Source organism: Cervus canadensis, chromosome 14, assembly GCF_019320065.1.
Source record: "Cervus canadensis isolate Bull #8, Minnesota chromosome 14, ASM1932006v1, whole genome shotgun sequence".
Classification (NCBI taxonomy): domain Eukaryota; kingdom Metazoa; phylum Chordata; class Mammalia; order Artiodactyla; family Cervidae; genus Cervus; species Cervus canadensis.
In genome coordinates this window covers 46,458,504-46,478,108 of record NC_057399.1, presented here as the reverse complement: position 1 = coordinate 46,478,108, position 19,605 = coordinate 46,458,504, and the positions used below count along the sequence as shown (strand labels likewise).

General features: G+C 45.3%; 1 protein-coding gene across 3 annotated transcripts in view; it reads right to left on the bottom strand.

Moving 5' to 3' along the window:
- Positions 1-18,155, bottom strand: part of ACER2 (alkaline ceramidase 2) — a 33,238-nt gene extending 15,083 nt beyond the window's left edge. Inside the window, exons 1-3 of one of the 3 annotated variants that reach the window (XR_006272953.1) lie at positions 17,884-18,137; positions 7,408-7,522; positions 6,539-6,680 (exon numbers count right to left, since the gene is read on the bottom strand). Coding sequence is in view for 2 of the 3 variants with exons in the window: in XM_043486975.1 (XP_043342910.1) it covers positions 6,539-6,680; positions 7,408-7,522; positions 17,884-17,991 (365 nt within the window). In the remaining variant the exon portion in view is untranslated. Of the gene's footprint in view, positions 1-6,538; positions 6,681-7,407; positions 7,523-17,883 lie in introns of all 3 variants that reach the window. The other 2 variants (XM_043486975.1, XM_043486976.1) reach the window with 2 other exon arrangements.
- Between the last annotated feature and the right edge of the window lie 1,450 nt (positions 18,156-19,605).

Below are 19,605 nucleotides of genomic sequence, written 5' to 3'. Positions count from 1 at the left end.
AAAGGATCCAGGCAGCAAATCCTCAGGAGAATTGTGTTTTTCTCCCAGCCTTGGCCCCGGCATCCTTCAGCTACTAGAGGAGTCTGCAGCTTGGCCTGAGTACAGTAGCGTCACACAGCCCCAGGTCCCCACCATGTGCCTGGCCCCTGGAGACCCCCAGTAACTCTATCACTGGATTTGAGGTTCCATGACACGTCAAGGCTTTTTGGTCATTTAGATTAGATAAACACGTAATTATGAGCTTCCCTGGTGGCTCAGTGGTAAAGAATCTGCCTGCAAGGCAGGAGAGCGGGTTTGATTCCTGGGTCGGGAAGATGCCCTGGGGAAGGAAATGGCACCCACTCTGGTATTCTTGCCTGGGAAATCCCAGGGATTAAGGAGCCTGGAGGGCTACAGTCCATGGGGTTACAAAGAGTCGGACACAACTACGCAACTAAATAACAACCACAGCAAACACATAATCAGATACTTTCAAACTGTACTACCTCTCTGTGTCCGATGGTTTAGGACCCAGACACAGAAAAACAAGAGTGAGTCAGAGCACATGGGTCCAGTGAGACCAGACCCATGTATGTTCACATTCTGCCTCCATCACTTAGCAGCCCATGGGATTTTTGGCAAGTCACTAAAACTCCCCAAGCCTCAGGTTTTCTGTATGAAAATCAAGACACCTGCCCTGTAGTGTTCTTATAAGCATTAAGGCACTCAACACAGTGCCTGATACAATGGTGTGTGCTAATAAAATCCATTATTTCTGTTCTCATGACCATGATTTGAGAATAAATGTTATTTTAAATAATATTATTATTGAAAATGTCATACTCAGGGAAAAGTCGAATGAGCTGATACTGCAATCAGAAAGGCTCTCTGTAGTCCTGCCAAAGATTTCAAAGGCAGTGAGCTTGATGAAACATGCTTTCTCTAAGAGGAACATGGGCAGGCACCTCCCTACCGCTCCCCAGAGGGTGTGGAGGAATGCGCCTCTGGAAGGCAGCTCAGTCAACGAAGACACCGTGTGAATGCATGGTTCTGCAGCCAGCAGAAGCCAACAGAAGTCAACAGAGGCCCTGAGGACAGAGAGAGCTGGGAAAACCCAGGAGGCAAGGGGCCGCCAGGGTGTTCTCTAAACATCCCCAACTGTTGCCTCTGGTCCTGTTTTCAACTTTGCAGCCCATGATCAGTTCAAACTGAACACAAGGTTGGTGAACCCGTAGCACACCTTCTTCCTGTATTCCCCAAACCCAAACCTAGCAACCCAGTACCATCATCATAATATTATTATAATAAAGCTGTTACTATTGTTATCATTAGCTTCCCTTTAAAGAGATGGTTTTTAACCCTGTCAGGCCCTTAGTCCCTTTTTTCATATCAAACATTTGGTAATGCCCATTTTACTCTTCTGAAATGAAATGGAATTTATGGATGATAAAACTTTCCATTACTGTGACCACCAAAAACATGTCCACAAGCTCCCCAGATGGCCGGCATGGGATAGATACATTCCTGGACAAGATTCACTGCTTTAAACTCCCCTTTAACGTAAAACGGGCTTCCCTGGTGGCTCAGCAGTAAGTAATCCACCTTCTGTGTAAGAGACCTGGGTTCGATTCCTAGGTCAGGAAGATTCTCTGGAGAAGGAATTGGCAACCTATTCCAATATGCTCACCTAGGAAATCCCTTAGACAGAGGAGCCTGGAGGGCTACAGTCTATGGGAATCACGAAAGAGTTGGACACAACTTGGCAACTAAACAACAACTAAAACATAACCTGTTTAGGACAAGTCTCTGATGTCCACGGGATTCCAGCATTTGGTCCTGGAAGGTCCACCCCTGTCATTTCCTAAGTACAAAGTTGATATGGCCCAGAGAGTCTGAGATGACCGCTCAAGTCACCCAGCAGGGAGAGCAGAACAAGCAGATCCCAGCCTGCAACCTTGCTACTCAGGATTCAAAAAATAAACTGGATCATAAGGTGAGGGCTATCCCTAAATTTTGTGGACAAAACATCATAAGGACCACAGCAGGATAAATTTTTTTAGAAAATGGATACAATTAGCCTATAACAGTTTGCTTTTTTCCCAAAACAGAAATGTCAAATTAGAAAAAACCAGAAATGTCCAATTATTAATAACCAGCAACAGCTGAGTGCATATCCCAACAATTCTTCAGACGTTCTAGGCAAGATGAAATACAGGCCTTTTTAGAAAATCCCACCAATTATTCCTATTTACTATTCCTATTCCTATTCAGCTGAAGCTCCAATACTTTGGTCACCTGATGCGAAGCATCAACTCATTGGAAAAGACCCTGATGCTGGAAAAGACTGAGGGCAGAAGGAGAAGAGGGTGACAGAGGATGAGACGGTTGGATGGCATCACCGATTCAATGGACGTGAACTTGGGCAAACTCCAGGAGATGGTGAAGGACAGGAAGGACTGCCGTGCTGCAGTCCATGGGGTTGCAAAGAGTCAGACATGACTTGGTGACTGAACAACAATAATTCCTATTTACATTCCCCTGCTATTCTGCATATTCTTTATCTTCAAAACACTTATCTGTATTAGCCATTCATAATAACTGCTAGCACCAAGTGAGTGTTTGCTCTGTAACAGACACTATGCTATATACTGTGTACAATTTTCACATATGTTTCTAACCCCTGAGGTAGATACTTTTACTATCTCTTCTTTCTAGATGAGCAAAATGAGGTACCAGAGTGCAGAAGAAAAAGTGGATTGTTACTCAAATCTAGATCTGTCTGATCCAAAGTCACTTGGCCAACACACAATCCCCTCTCTTCTCCAGAAATTTCACACTGGAATCACTACTAATAAGCTTTTTTAATTTTTTTTTTTGGTCACACCATGTAGCATGTGGGGACTAGTTCTCTAAGCAGGCATTGAACCTGTGCCCCCTGCATTGGGAATATGGAATCTTAACCACTGGACCACCAAGGAAGACCCCTTAGAGGTTTTGAGAAATATTCCAGCAAAGTCTAGATCAGAAAAAGAAAAAAAAAAGGTGGGGTGGTTGTGGAGAGATAAATGGTTACTATCATATAAGTTCAGGCAGCTTACCACTCAATCCCCAGCCTGCAGAATTCCTGGTGTTGCCCTGAGATCTCTGGTCTGGCATGCCATTCCACACCAGAGATGCTGCCTGTTCCCACATCACGAGATGAAGTCCACGCTAAACGGTCTGGCCTTCTCGCCTTCTTGCTGCACACACCACTGGCAAATTGAAGGTCCACAGACACAGCTGAAATCCTTATTTACAGTGAGCTACCTCTCCTATAACATTCGCCTTTTCTTCCTTTGCTCATGAAAATGATCAACGTTCATTTTTACCCTGCAATTAGCATGTATACCTCAAATACTGGGCAGCAATCTCCATGTGCAATTGTTAAAAATGAAAGCTGACTGACTGTTCACCACGTTCTTAGTGCTCTGTGAACGGCCTTGCAGGATCATCTAACAAGAATCCTGTGGTGAACACTATTAGTCACTCAGTTCTACAGATGAGCAAACAGAAACCTCAAGAGTCTAAACAAGTTATACGTTCTGGGTTTTTTTTAAACAGGGAATCTAGGAATCAAACCCAGGTGGTCTGCAAAGCCAGGGATACAGACACAGAGGGTTCTCAGAGCCTCCATGGACTCTCCCCAAACTGAAGACAGGGGGTCCACATCTTCCCCTGAGAAAGGCAGCTGAGTGCGGGCGATGGAAAAGTCTCCCGTGGTCAGACCGCCCTGCCTCACAATCTGTTTCATCACTAAAGTTGGTAAGTTTCTGTCACCACAGCATTGCCCCATTTTCTCCTCTCCTGCTCCCACCAAGAAACAAGAAAAGAACAAGATTCTCTATTATGAACACATTAAACATTGTCCAGTGGAATTTCAGACCCAAGTCTCCAGAGCACCAGAAACAACAAAACCCTTATTCCCATTTTGTCAGCTTCTCACTGCGATCCCAGGGCTTGAAGACTCAGATCTAACAGCAAAGTGGCTCCTGAGCTCTCAAAACAATGAAAACATGCTCCCGGAAAGCATGGAAGTAAGTAACTGGTGGGCATCTTTGGAGACAACAGGAAAAGCCAAAAGGTCAGGGGTGTGTTGCTCAGGCGGAGGCAAAACATCCCTGCTGGTCAAGCCACCTCGTGCCCCTGCCGAGCAGCATCCACCTCCACGTTTCCCCTCCTCCGGCAGCTTTCTGATCACCCCCATCTCCCCTGAGGCTGAACAAGGAAACCAGAAACACAACTGAAACACAGCAGGTTGGCCCAGGCTATCTCTGATTTCTAAAGTACACGTCCTGCATTTGGGAGGTTTCCGCACCAGGGAGACCATATGTCATCTAAGCCCAGGAACAGCTTCCTTTCCACTTGAAGATACTTCTTTTTGCTCAATGGTGTTTAAAGATAATACTATTTAATTCAAATCCTGCTGCCCCGGATGAAGACTGTACAGCTAATCCATTTAAAGTATGTTTTCTTGGGAATGTCCTCATAGTCCGGTGGATAGGATTCAGCACTTTCACTGCCGGGTCCCAGGGTCCCAGGTTCAATCCCTGGTCGGGGAACTAAGGTTCTGCAGGCCACACAGTGCAGCCAAAGAATGAATGAATGAATGAATAAAGTGTGTTTTCTTCCTACCTCATTTAATAATATATTTTTTAGGATTAAAAATTAACACGTGCACTTTGTAAAAAAAAAATTGTAAAACAGTATAGATTAAAGGTAAAAGTGAAAGTTCTCTCTCCATTCCTATTCCTAAGAAGAGCCCAATGGTAGTGGCTCCTTACCCTCTAGACATGTTTGTGCATATCTGAAGACATACAGTCAAAAAGAGGCTTCATTCATTCTAAAATGAGGGTGTCACACACACAGTTCTACATGTGCTTTTTGAAGCCAGCATGTTTCATGAATGTTCTTCCACCTCCATCCATAGAGAAGAGCCTGCATCTCTAATGGCTGCATCACTCCCAGTCCCACTCAGGGTACCAGGAAACCTACAATGAACTCTTATTTTTCCAGGATAGTTCCTCCATGGGAACACACAGCTTACTTGATTGAATCCATATTTTTAGATTATTTATCCATATAGAGTGCATGAATGCTCAGTTGTGTCTGACTCTCTGCAACCCCATGGACTGTAGCCCACCAGCCTCCCCTGATTCACGGTATTCTCCAGGCAAGGATACTGGAGTGGGTTACCATTTCCTCCTCCAAGGGATTTTCCTGACCTAGAAATCAAACCTGCATCTTCTGTGTCTCCTGGCACCGACAGCAGGCGGATTCTTTAACACTAGCACCAACTGGGAAGCTCATTTATCTGTATATATTTTAACAAAACAGTGTGTACAGAGAAATGTATGGGTCATATGTTTCTAGGAGCATTTCTCATCTTTATGATGATGTCTTCTGTTACTTCAGATATTAACAAGAGCACCTCAGAAAGGACCTTCCCTGACCAAACTCTAAGTCAGCACTCCAAGTCACCATGACCCCCTTACCGGCTTCATTTTTCATCATAGTACTTTCACACCCTAACATTATATTATTTTTTTATTGATTCATAATTTCTCCATCTTCAATATAAGCTCACTTAGGGTGGAGACCTTGCCGTTTTGTTTACTGTTATATTCTAGTGCCTAGAAAACTTCATTGTAAGTGTCCATGAACTATTTACTGGATAAATAACCATATAAGCACAACACAATGGATATTAAAAGGCATCTCTTCCTAAAATTCTGGGTTTTCGGCTTGAATGTGTATGTATATGTGTGTGTGTTGGTGTGTAGCTCTCATCAAAAGCAAACTGACACAATTTGAATACTACAGTATCTACAGCTCCAAGAACTAATTCCTCAGTGTGCATTCTACTGCAAATATATAAAAGTAATAGAGCTGGGACACACCCAATAAGATGTTCTAGCAGGACATCAAAGGTCTTTGAACAACCATTCAGTCTTTTCTCCCCCACTGAACCTTCTAGTTTTGCCAGTACCAATAAGGGAGATAATTGACTTTATCTTCCTAATGAACATTAGATAAATTCTTTCCCTGAGTATATTAAAATTACATCTTTTATCTGGCAGAATTTTTTCTCTGACAGTGTAATCAGTGGATATTAAATATATGATAAAGGTCATCACTAGGTTAGACTCAGTAGGGTGTGATATTTGTTAATATATACATTGTCACATGGGGTACTGCTGCTGCTAAGCTGCTAAGTCACTTCAGTCGTGACCGACTCTGTGCGACCCCATAGACGGCAGCCCACCAGGCTCCCCTGTCCCTGGGATTCTCCAGGCAAGAATACTGGAGTGGGTTGCCATTTCCTTCTCCAATGCATGAAAGTGAAAAGTGAAAGTGAAGTCGCTCAGTCGTGGCTGACTCTTAGCGACCGCAAGGACTGCAGCCTAGCAGGCTCCTCTGTCCATGGGATTTTCCAGGCAAGAGTACTGGAGTGGGGTGCCATTGCCTTCTCCAGTGGGGTACCGCACCTAGTAGTAAATGCAAAAATTTAGTACAAGCTTACCTGTCATTGCGAAAGATCTTCGGTAGATACCTTCTGGGGAACCACATGGCCAAAGCACACATCAGAACCCAAAGGATTGCAAGTTCATCTAGCATCTGACCCAGGAAACTAAGAGTTGCATGGAAGTAGACGGATCCAATTCCTAGAATCAATCACAGCCAATAAAAAAAGTTCACAGAGAACAACAGTCACAAATTCAACACACCGATTAAGGACAGCATTTTCCTAAACGACTACCAAAATTACCAAATCACTCTCTCTCTCTGAGGAAAGAAGTGGAAGGACGACACCTACACCATCAAGGCATATAGACTTCACGTCTAGAAAGAGGATTTGAAGCAGGGCCCAAACACCAGCAAATCAGAACTTTAATAACTGCACAAGGACAGTGCGTCTTCATCCACTGAGCCTTCATGGGAAAAGTCAATCAAAAGTCAACATTCTTTCATAGTTAAGAATTCCTAATCTGCCTGTGGAAGGAAATAAAAATTATACAAGTATTTCCCAGAATTACAAAGGATCAAACATCTAGAATTTGTTTTTTGGTTTTTTTTTTTTAGCTCTTTAGAAACCATGGTTTCATCCAAATACAATTGTTTCACAAGACTTCCCTGAGAAGTTCACATAAAACTGCACTGGCACAACACCAGTGACTATTATATAAATGAACTCTCAAATGCAATTAAGGGATAATTATGGTCAACCTTGTTATCAAGCCCATATTCAAAAGAGTCCTCCTTCTGGAGTCCAGGAAACAACAGAAAAGTTTGTTAAGACGTCAGAGTGACTTTGGTTTACAAAGGGGTCAGGGAGTCTGCGAAGTTCCACTTCCTCCCTTTCAGCCCATGCTCACAAACGAATCCACTTACCCACTACAACTAAGAGAGTCCATATTAAGTAGATGCCACTGTTGAAGCACGTTGCATACTGTCGAAACAAGCACATGCAGATGGGCGGTAAAATGAAAAACAAGACGTTGCTGATCTGGGGGGGTAGCGGGGATGAAAAACGGAAAGATGAATATTAAGTAAAAGGGCAAAAAGTAAAGCAGCTTGTTCCCAATATGTCCTTTGTAAATGGAGATGAATATGGCCACACATCTTTCTTTAACAAGAAAAAAAATTCACAACTAGGGAAACTTACAACTTCTTTAGTAACCATTTTAGGGGGATACTTCCTGCCTCTGTGATCCTAGGAGCAGCTATGAAAAGACTGGGCCTTCCCAGGTGGCGCTAGTGGTAAAGAACCTGCCTGCCAATGCAAGAGACGTAAGAGACTTGGGTTTGATCCCTGGATCAGGAGGATGCTCTGGAGGAGGGCATGGCAACCCACTCCAGTATTCTTGTCTGGGAAATCCCATGGACAGAGGAACCTGGCAGGTCACAGTCCGTGGGGTCGCAAAGAGTCAGACACAACTGACCATGTACGTACACACACACACACATACACACACGAAAACACTGCCATCTGAAAGCTGCCCAGAGTCCTCTCTTGATGCAAAGAATCAACAACTCTTTTTCTGCCCAGTTATGAAGCATCCTAATTTACCTGAATAATCATCTTTAAAGATAAGGCCTGCACTAAATAATGGCAAAATTTTTAAAAAGAATAGTTTCATGAAGAATGAAAAGGACCAGACTTGTTCTGCTGCTGCTAAGTCGCTTCAGTCCTGTCCGACTCTGTGCGACCCCATAGACGGCAGTCCACCAGGCTCCCCCGTCCCTGGGATTCTCCAGGCAAGAACGCTGGAGTGGGTTGCCATTTCCTTCTCTAATGCCCCCCCATAATTTTCTGCCAGCCAGGTCCTGGGCCCACGTGAAGGCACGAGTGCCTTCCTCATTTCCCCCTCGTCAGTTTTCTCACCCTAAGCCAAACCTACTTTTAGGTAAAGATCAAATTTGTAGCTTTAAAATGGCATCATATTATCTTTCAGACTGGATTTGAGTCTATTATCTTTTCACAGGTCACCTGGATTTTTTTAAAAAACCAGACTGGACAACCTAACTCTAGAATCTCACCTCTAATTTTTTAAAATTTCTTTTTGTCTATCTTTTTTTTAACTAGGGGGTCATGGCCAATTCTTTTTTTTTTTCCCTCAGATTTTTAAAAACTGAGGTAAAATTCACATAACAAAACTAATCATTTTAGGAGTGTACAGTTCAGCAGCAGTTAATACAAGTGTAATATGCAATCATCACCTCTATCCAGTTCTGAAATGTTTCCATCACTCCAAAAAGAAACCTCACATCCATGAAGCCGTCACTTCCCCTTCTCCCTTTCCCCAGTCCCTGACAACCACTAATCTGTTTTCTGTCTCCACAAATTGACTTATTCTGAATATTTCATAAAAGTGTAATCATGCAATAAGTGACCTTTTGTGTCTGACTTCTTTCACTCAGCACACAGTTTTGGAGGTTCACCTGCATTGTAGCACGTATCAATACTTTCTTTTCATGAGTAACATTTCATTGTATGGATACCACATTTTGTTTACCCAATGTCCTTACTCTAACAGTGAACAATGTTGCTATGAATATTCACGTCCAAGGTTTTCAGTATTTGTTTTCCATTCTCTGATTTATATCCCCCCAAGCTAACATCACTGGATTATATGGTAATTGTGTGTTTAACTTACAAACCACAAGACAATTCTCCACAATGGCTGAACCATTTACACTGCTACCAGCAAGGTCCAAGGGTCCTAATTTTTCCACATCCTTGCCAACACTTGTTATTTTCTGAGGTTTTTATTTGCTTTGTTTGTTTAATAAGGCCACCCCAGAAGGTAGAAGTGGTAGGGATAATCAGCTTCTTCTAAAGTTTTACCTCTCACTGAGGAGTAAGGAGCTCCTTGGGAAGGACTGGGCAGGCAGAGGAGAGGAGATGTGCAGAATGTTTAAATAATGTCTAAGTGCGCAACATGCGCAAATGCGTAAATGTCTAAACGCGCAACACCAAAGAGGAAGGGGTGACGGAGGGGTCAAGAAAGACTAAAACCTTTCAGAGATAGGAAGATGGAGTAGATGAAGGCTGGAAAGCCAAGAGCATGGGGGCTTTAGAAAGGAAAGACTGGTCACCCATATTAGACAAGACAGAGCAGGTCTCAAAGGAACAAAGAGGGTGGGTGCCTAAACTGAATGAAAGGAGCCAGGGTAGGACTTTTCCAGACCTGGGAAGTCACACTGGGGCACAGTTAAACGAAACGCATCAGCAGACCCCAGAGCTGGAGGCAAAGTGCGGGAAGACACTGGCAACATCAGTAACCAATGGACGCCTCTGTCACCATCTGGGAACAAGAGGGGATGGGAATGACACTCTTTAGAAAGGGGAGAAGGATAGAGTGGAGAGCGATAAAGAGCAAGATCTTTTGTGGGGGTGGGATAGGAATAAGGCTGCTGCCTTTGGTTAAAGTTCAAGACAAATCCCTCATGGGGCTGCATCCTTCTGGAGAAGGGGGTGCCTTGCTCTAGTTGGCCCATTCTGATGGGGACCTTTTTCTCCTTCCCCTCTTGGAGTTACTGGCAACCTGGGTGAGAGTCTGGATAAACGACCACAGCAGTCCCAGGCGGTATGCAGTATCCACACTTGGGAACATAGCCAACTCTCACTTATTTACTAAAAAGCAGATAAGGAGGGATGCAGGACAAGGCTCTGTGTAATATCACAGCCTTTAACTTTCCATGGAGTTATTTAAAGAACCCAAGATCTTAGGAAAAAAGAAGAAAGCAAAGGAAAAAACTCAGATCCTTAAGAGTTAAAATGAGAGACCTTAACAGTCGGACACAATTGAGCATGCACGTGAGAGATGTTTAATGTTTTATAAGGGGATGTTAAGTAATGGCCTGGAAAGGCTCCCAGGCTAGCCAAGTTCAGAGAGGCAGTCACCCACAGAGGTGGGGCCAGCATCCAACCACTCTTTCCACTGCCCAAAGCTGACTTTTTTCACCTCCAATCCATTCAACCACATTCTGACCACCTTGGCTTCATGCTTCGATTGGCATCTGAAAATTCTGAATTGCATCACACATTGTGCACCTATGACCTTTAGGTGATTTAAACACTGCTCTCTGTTTTGTTAAACATAGAGGTAGAAGAAATTAAAGGTGAAACGGGAAGAAGGAGAAAAATGGGATTGTGATACTATAGATAACTTTCTCTTCTCATGTACATGTTCTCCGTGTAAGAAATGTTCTCCGTGTAAGAAAAAGAATATATTACAAAGCTAAAGTCTGCCTTGCTATCCTCCTCCCTAGACATACCCACTCTTCTCAGATTCATAATCCTCAATTTCTTTGCATTTATTTAAATACATATATATCACATATTGCAACATTATATTTTGGCAACTTCCTTTTCTCATTCAGCAATACACCCTGCTAACCTTTTTGTCTTAAGTCACAGAGATTTATCACACCTGCTGAGGGTACTGCAGAAGGCAACACTTTATTGAGCCATTCCACTAATGGTGGGAAGCACACTGATTTATAGCCCCACCTAACAATGCTGGAGGGGAGAAGGCAATGGCACCCCACTCCAGTACTCTTGCCTGGAAAATCCCATGGACAGAGGAGCCTGGTAGGCTGTGGTCCATGGGGTCCCGAAGAGTCAGACACGACTGAGCGACTTCACTTTCACTTTTCACTTTCATGCACTGGAGAAGGAAACGGCAACCCACTCCAATGTTCTTGCCTGGAGAATCCCAGGGACGGGGGAGCCCGGTGGGCTGCCGTCTATGGGGTCGCACGGGGTCGCACAGAGTCGGACACGTCTGAAGTGACTTAGCAGCAGCAGCAGCAACGCTGGGGAACATAACACAGCTTGTTACCCCAGAACAGTCATCCCTCTGTATCCATGGGGGACTGGTTTCAGGAGCCCCCTGGATACCAGAATTCGTTGGATGCTCAAATCTCTTACATAAAATAGCATTATATATGCAGTATGCATATAACCTACACACATCCTCCTGTATACTTTATACTGATCATAAAGTATAAATTTACACTTTACAATGGGAAAACAGTTTTTCCACAGACGGGGGGAGGGGTGGTTCGGGATGATTCAAGCACCAATGGGTAGCGGCTGCAAATACAGATGCAGCTTCGCTTACTCGCCCACTGCTCACCTTCTGTTGCCCAGTTCCTAATACGTACTAGTCTGCAGCCCAGGGTTGGGAACCCATGCTTCAGATCATCTCTAGATTATTTATAATACCTGATACAATGTAAATGCTATGTAAATAGTTGCAGGTATACAGCAATTCAAGCTTCCCTGGTGATTCAGACAGTAAAGTATCTTCCTGCAATGCAGGAGACCTGGGTTCGATCCCTGGGTCGGGAAGATCCCCTGGAGAAGCAAATGGCAACCCACTCCAGTATTCTTGCCTGGAGAATTCCGTGGACAGGGGAGCCTGGTGGGCTAAAGTCCATGGGATCGAAGAGTCAGACATGACTGAGCAACTAACACACACGCATACAGCATTTCAAGTTTTGCTTTCTGGAACTCTCTGGAATTTTTTTTTCCAAATATTTTCAATCTACACTGGGTTGAATCCACAGATACAGAACTATGGACATGGAGAGCCAACTGGATATGTTTATTGCCTCAAATCCTCTCAGTCTCCTTTGCTTCAGCCACGTACAACCATCTATGGCCAAGCTGTCCCTTAAAAGGCTTTTTCAATCTATGTTACCACTAGCATTGTACACAATAATGACTTTTAAATTTACACACGATTCACAAAAACATGAGGTAGTTTAATACACCTCCAGTGAAATTATGATACCTCAAGTATTTTAAATGCCCATATTAGAGAGTTCAATTTAGAAATACTATTTAACAGATAGTTCCAAATAACCCTGAAATCTCATTATTGCTTCTGTACAACTCATCTACCAATACTTGCTGGCCTCCACCATGCCTTTTCAGGACATAAATCTATGGGGACTTCCTTGGCAGTCCAGTGGTTAAGACTTCACCCTTCCCTTGCAGGGGACATAGGTTCCATCCTGGTCAGGGAACTAAGATCCTACATGTTGCACAGGAAAAATTAAAAGAAAAAAGATATCAATCTATGCAAAGGAAAAGCCCAAATTAGAGGGAGATGCTCCCCAAGACAAAAAGAGGAAGGAACTCCAAGAGAAATGTGGGAAAGCAAATGAGTCGTGGTTAAAAAGATTCAATGGCTCCATCTCTACTGAGAAAACGAAACTTCCCCTCAGAGTTATGTAGCTCACTGAAGTTGAATAGTTCAGCCAAGGGGTATTTTTTAAAGCCCATTGTTGGATTATCCTTTGGAGAATTAGTTTGTTCAGTGCCTGCCTAACAGATTTTGTTTAATTAAAAGGAAACCACAATTTAAAAATTTATTATTTCCTTAGAGAGTTCCTCATTCTGTGACATTTGCACCAAAATAATCTCAGGAACACACTGCAATCTCATCCTGACGCATGCGATTGTGTATTTTCCCGGACAGAGGGCAAACACTGACAAAGCAACAGGCTGTAAATTTTTCTGAGCAACAAGTTCATAAATAGCTAACAGACATTGCCGTGGCTGAGGAGACTATGTATCTTAATCGAATGCAGGTTCCTAATGATCCATCCATGGCTTTCTTCCTGCCTCTGGGATGACCAACTGTCCTAGCATGCCTGGCGCTGAGGAGGGCTTCCCAGGACATGGGACTTTCAGTTTTAAAAATGGGAAAATTCCAGGCAAACCAGAACAAGTTGGGAACCCAGCTCAGAGGCCTCCCTGCAAAATCCACCCACCTCCCACAGTATACCACCTGAGCAGAGGACTAACAACACCTTGTACTGGGGTCTCCTGCATTGCAGGCAGATTCTTTACCCGCTGAGCTATGAGGGAATCCCACAAACAACACCTCAGCCACTTGCGTATATATATATCTCTTCTATGGTCCTCACCACCCAGGTGACTATTTGTGGGTCTGGTCTCTGTGATAGGCACACAGTTGCCCAGCAAGTGGATGGCTAAATGGATAGACAGAGAGACTGATAGATTGACTGACAGACAATTCTGCCCTACAGAGAGTGGGCTGTGAGCTTTGGCATATAAAGGGAACTCCACTTATCTTGATGATGGGGGTAGAGCTGAGTAGGGATGGTGACAGACCATGGGCTGATTTTAGGCACATATTTTTCTTCAAGACTTTTTTTCAGCACCAGTTCATTTCCTTCTGTCCCCCTGGGTCCCCAACAGAATTCCCAAAGGCCAAGTTAAGTGATTAAAACACAGACCCCACTTTCCTCCAAAGATGCTAGGTCTTGGATCTTTCTCTGACTGTGACCAGGCCTTAAAACTTAAAACATAAAAAGGAACTTAATTCAATAAAATTTGTATTTAAAAGAAACAGTACAAAATGTGCACAGGCAAAAGGCTGTGGAAGGGCATGATATGTTCTTGGAAGAGATATTTGGGCTTGGCTGACGCAAAGGATGATGACAAGATTTAAGGCAATGGAGATATATGGGCACCAAAAGCAAAATGCTCTATACTCCCAAACATTGCCAGTGAGAACACAGATCAGAGTACTTTCTTTGGTGGACCATTAAGCAACAATCACTAGTCTTCAAAGTAAATATTGCCCTCGACACAGCAATTTCCTATCTAGAACTAGTACTTGGAGAAGTACATCCAGATGCCTACTTGAGGATATTCATTGCATAATTGTTCGGAAGCCAAAGTGAAAACAATAAACAGGAACTGCCCTAAATGTCCATCAATAATAAATTGACTGGTCAATCCATTAAAGGGAATACCATATAGACACTGCAAAGAAGAAAATAATTCTATACAATCCAATATGGGATTATCTGCAAGACAAATTAAGTGAAAAAACCAAGGTGTAGAAGAGTTTCTATAGTGTGATCTCAACTGGGCTGGAAAAAACTTTGGTTGTGGTGTGTATATACACAGGCCTCCCCGGTGGCTCAGACAGAAAAGAGACTGGCCTGCACTGTAGGAGGCCTAGGTTCGATCCCTGGGTCAGGAAGAACCTGAAGAAGGAAATGGCTACCCACTCCAGTATCCTTGCCTGGAGAATTCCATGGACAGACAAAGCTGGCAGGCTACAGTCCATGGGATCGCAGAGAGTCAGACACAACCGAGTGACTAACACTGTGTATATACATGTTGCACATGTATTTTCTATGTTTACACAAATACATGTGTTTTTTACATGCTTATAATATGTCTCAAAAGATACAGAAGAAAGGGTATTTTTCACTTTATAACTTGCATATTTTTTTTAACTATGATCATGTTGTTACTTTTATAATAAACAACAACAATGGCAAAAAAAAACTACTTTAAATGACTTCCCTGGCGGTCCAGTAGTTAAAACTGCACTTCCACTGCAGGGGACCTAAATTCTGTCAATCCTTGGTCTGGGAACTAAGATCCCACATGCTGCAAGGTTCAGCCAAAAAAAAAAAATTCCAAAACTTTTTGTCCCATATCCACTACTATGACTAGCCTAAAGGTCAAATGGTCCCAATGCAGGAGTTTTAAGTTAAAGAATGACTAAATAATAAATACCTATACTGTGCTAAATAAATTTAAAGTAGCTACAATGGCACTTGCATCTTCAAGAGCAGTATCTTAGCAGGGTCAAATGGACCATTAAGTTCTAACTCCAGATCTGCCATTTTCTTGACCTTACCAAGTTTCAAAATCTATCTAGGCCTCAGGAGAAAACTGAGGCCTACATCAAATGGATGTAATAAACAGCACCCACTGCTGAAGGGGACTGTAAAGGACCCTTGGGAGCGTCAACAGGGCAACTAGTGGCAGCCAGGAGTAACTGCAGCTGTAGTAGTGACAGCCAACCACCAAGATCCATTAAGAAGGTTCTGAATCCCCCTTCTGAGTCTTCTCCTGATTTTACATCTTTAATTTTTTTCTCAATCAGTAATGATTATTATTTTCTTGTAAAATAATTAGGCCTGCTGCCTTACTCTGGGAATTTAATGAGATGAAGGAAATGGCAACCCACTCCAGTACTCTTGCCTGGAAAATCCCATGGACGAGGGGGAGGAAAATCCCATGGAGGAGTCTGGTAGGCTACAGCCCATCAGGTCCCAAAGAGTCAAACACGACTGAGCGACTTCACTTTCACTTCATCACCAAGTAGCTCACCGTCCTCCCTAAAACAGGAGTAAGATAAGCATGGGTTTGTTCTGTGACAAGGATCAGAAGATAACTAAGACATGGGAAGGAGAGGAAGAAACGCTTTTTGCTAAATTCTTTGGATCTACACTCTACAAAGTCTGATGACCGACTTCTTCTCTGAGACCCGGTCTCCGCACTTTGCTAAGGCAAATTCTGTGGTTTACAAGTATGCCAAAGAACAAGGTTTGTCAGGGGGACCAACAGAGCTAATCAGCCACAGATGCTGCAGCTGAAGATCAACAGCTCATTTCTAAAAAAGACTTTAGCACTCACTGCGTAACAGCTCCAACGGGACCAGATTAAAAGTAAAGACAAAAATAAGCTCTCCTCCTCATCCAGCACCCTGGGGGAGACTCAGAGTAGCTATACACTAACTTTTTTGGCCAAATAACTAGACCTGACTCTACTAGCCTCAGACACCACAGATAATTACCTTGCTGGGTATGTGAGAATCTGTCCCCAAGCTGCCATTTCTTCTCTAACTCTGGTGAAATCCTTAGTAGTACTCTCCACTTACAAATGGAAAAACTGACTTACTGCCTTTGAAAGCACCCAGCCCTGCTCCAGGCCATCCTCTGTGGGCATCTGGCCACACCCGACAGCACGCTGTGAAACAGGCTATAGAACAGGTGGAGGGTGGCCACCTCTGATGACTGCATGTGTCACAGCTTCTAGGGGCAGCAGAGGACCAGGTTTCCTTGCAGAATTAACCCAGTCATTTAAGAAAAAAAAAAAAAAAAAAGGAATGTTTGCTGGGAGGGCAGCCCAGGAATTCAGCACTGAAGGGAGGGAGAATACAGGCCCTGGATCATGGTCCCAGCTCTGCCAGAAATGACCACAGGGCCGCTCCCCCCTCCAGAGTCAGTTTCCTCAACAGTGAATAGAAGAATGGGGACAAGCTCACGGAGATCCCTCCAGGCAATAAGCAATGACTCAAGCCCAGGACATTCTCTTCAGCAAATCAAAGGAGAAAATCCTAAAGAAGAAAGTCAAAATTCACAGTGACTCACATAGCAGGAGTCGCTGTTTTCCATATTACAGCAGTGAAAAGATAAGCTGCAGAAATGACCACACAACGTCTCACATCTGGAACCACATTTGGACTTAGCAAAAGGAGTAAATAGACATCTCCTTCCCAACTGCAGGCTTGGGCTTCCCAGGTGGCACAGTGGTAAAGAATCCGTCTGCCAGTGTAGGAGACGCAAGAGACACAGTTTCAATCCCTGGGTCAGGGAAATGACAACCCACTCCAGTGTTCTTGCTGGGAAAATTCCATGGACAGAGGAGCCTGGCGGGCTGCAGTCCATGGGGTCATAGAAAGTTGGACACAACTGAGCACACACACACACAACTGCAGGTTTTCCCTACCACGAAAAACTAAAAGCACACAAGATTCTGCAATGGGACAGTTTCCTCTTGACCACAGCTACAGACCCAGGCAAGTCCAGAAAGCATACACACACACAGACACAGACACAGATCACCTCCCAAATTTCCCTTTCACTTCTTTGGCTTAATTACTGCACAGAGCACAGGCCTAGGGAAATTGATCTAGGGGCTAGTGTGAGGCTCCGTACTAAAGGCAAGAACTTGGTAAAATTAACTTGATTCTGGCCCCAGGTAACTCGACCCATTATTGATGTACGTGGAGCTGGGGGGCGGGCAGCGCCAACCTTCGGAGTGGGCCCCGCCCCACAGACCTGCCTGGAGGTCACCCCTTTTCCCCGACTCCTAGAGCAGGTACTCGGGGCAAAAATCGCACAATGCGACCCAAGTGCGTCACACCACAGAGATCCTAAGGGAGGAAGGGAGTAGTCCCCGCGGTTTCACCGCTCCCAACTGATCCAAACTGGAAGAATGGGCTGACACGGGGCACCAGCTCCGGGACGGGTGGGGACCAAACAGGACAATAGAACCATCAGAAAGAAGGGACCAGAGGAGGAGAATGGCCCAGATGTCGGGGACAGAGACTGCAGAGGACAGATGGAGAACTGGAAGGCGCGCAGGGGAGGGGGCGTGGGTCGACTCTGGCCGCGGAGCGAAAACGCCCCAGATACACACGTCGACCAGGGTCCGGGCTCCAGGTGCGGCGGCTGCGCTGGGGGACAGCCCCCTCCCGCCAGCCCGGCTGCCATCCCCGCTCCCGTGCCCCGCACCGTGTTGTAGAACTCGGCGATGGCAGGCACGATGGTGTAGTTGTCCTCGCACCAGTCCACCTCCGAGCTGCCAGCCCGCAGCTGGTCCCACCAGTGCGGGGCACTCATGGCCGCTCTGGGGCATTGGAGCAGGGGCTCCCGCAGCCGAGAGGAGGCCAGAGCTGCTGCTGGAAACCAACGGTGGTGGTGGTGGCAGCGGCGGCCGCGGCTTTATGCACCACGGGACAGCCGCCGGATGTGGCGCCTCCTGGGCCGGCCTCTCGGGGATCCGCTCTGTCCTGTAGGACGTGACTGGCTCGCGGACCCCCTCCCTAGGCTCCGCCCCCTGGGGGAGCCTGCGAGACCCGGGGCCGGCCACGCCCACCCCAGAGGCGGGATGTGCCGGGGAGGGGGCAGGCGGGGAGGCGGGACCCGCCCCCGCACCCGCCTCCAAATACTCCTGTTCCCAGCAGGTGGCAAAGGCTTTGACAGGCCTGCCCCCGCCCACCTTCCGGCTCAGACTTGCAGGCGCCCCCTACCCTTGTTAAGCGAGTTGTGACAGAACTCTCCCTGGCAAAACTTAAAATTAAGGAGGAAACCCGGGGGGACCGGACCCCTACGGAATCTTGGGGAAGTTTGCTCAGTCTTGCCTGTATGATACGTGGGACACCCACTCTCACGGCGAAGTCATTGCTTGGTGCGGTGGGCTGGGTCAAGAAGACCTTGGGGACTGGAGTGGGGGACCAAGGACTCTCCCACGCAGCCTCTGCCACCCAAACCCTGGTGGAGTGCTGCTGCAATTTTGAATACTTTCCTGCGCTCCGCCCTGGAGTCCAATGCTAGAATAAAGTCTTCTATTACCCATCGGGTCAAACGTCAGCTATCCGAACCCCCAAAGGATGCAGTGTGACAGGTATGGCACCTCCAGAACACCCCAGATACAAGAGATGATGATGCATATATTGCACTTACTATGTACCAGGCTGGAGAAGGAAATGGCAACCCACTCCAGTATTCTTGCCTAGAGAATCCCATGGACGGAAGAGCCTGGTGGGCTGCTGTCCATAGGGTCACACAGAGTCGGACATGACTAAAGTGACTTAGCAGCAGCAGCAGCAGCAGCATGTATCAGGCACTTGTTGAAGAGTTTCCATGTGTCACTTAGCGCTCCCAGAGGGGATCCTAGGAAGTGGGTGCTATCGTCAATGCCATTCTAACTAGTAAGTGGCCAAGCTAGAAATCAAATTGAGGATGATCTCGACTGTGAGATAACTATTTTGCTTTCGTTGCTGTAACTGTTCTACCTGAGGTAAGAGCTAGGTGGGCCCCAGGGTGAACAGCTGGTTCGTCCCCTGTGGACAGATACCCCAAAATAGCCGGAGTGAGAGAGGAGATGAGCCCTACCCAGATAAAAGATAAAAGATTACATACCCCTCGTTTGCAAAGTCAAGAGGACCTTTCTGACTATACCTGCTCAGAAAGTTCCCCTGGAGGTACATAGGGAGGGGGTGCCACCCCATAGTGAGTGATGTTGATACCCATGGTCTTCTTTGCTAGAATCCATCTTGGTCAAGAGATGTGTGCACACACACCCTGAGATACACCAAATACAGACGCTGAACCTGGCAAAGCAAGATGATTGGCTAAAGGAAACCCCGAAGAAATGCCCCATAAAAGTGATTCAAGCTACCGCGAGGATGCGACTCTCTCTCTCACTCTCTCTCTCTCTGAACCTGCCTGTGT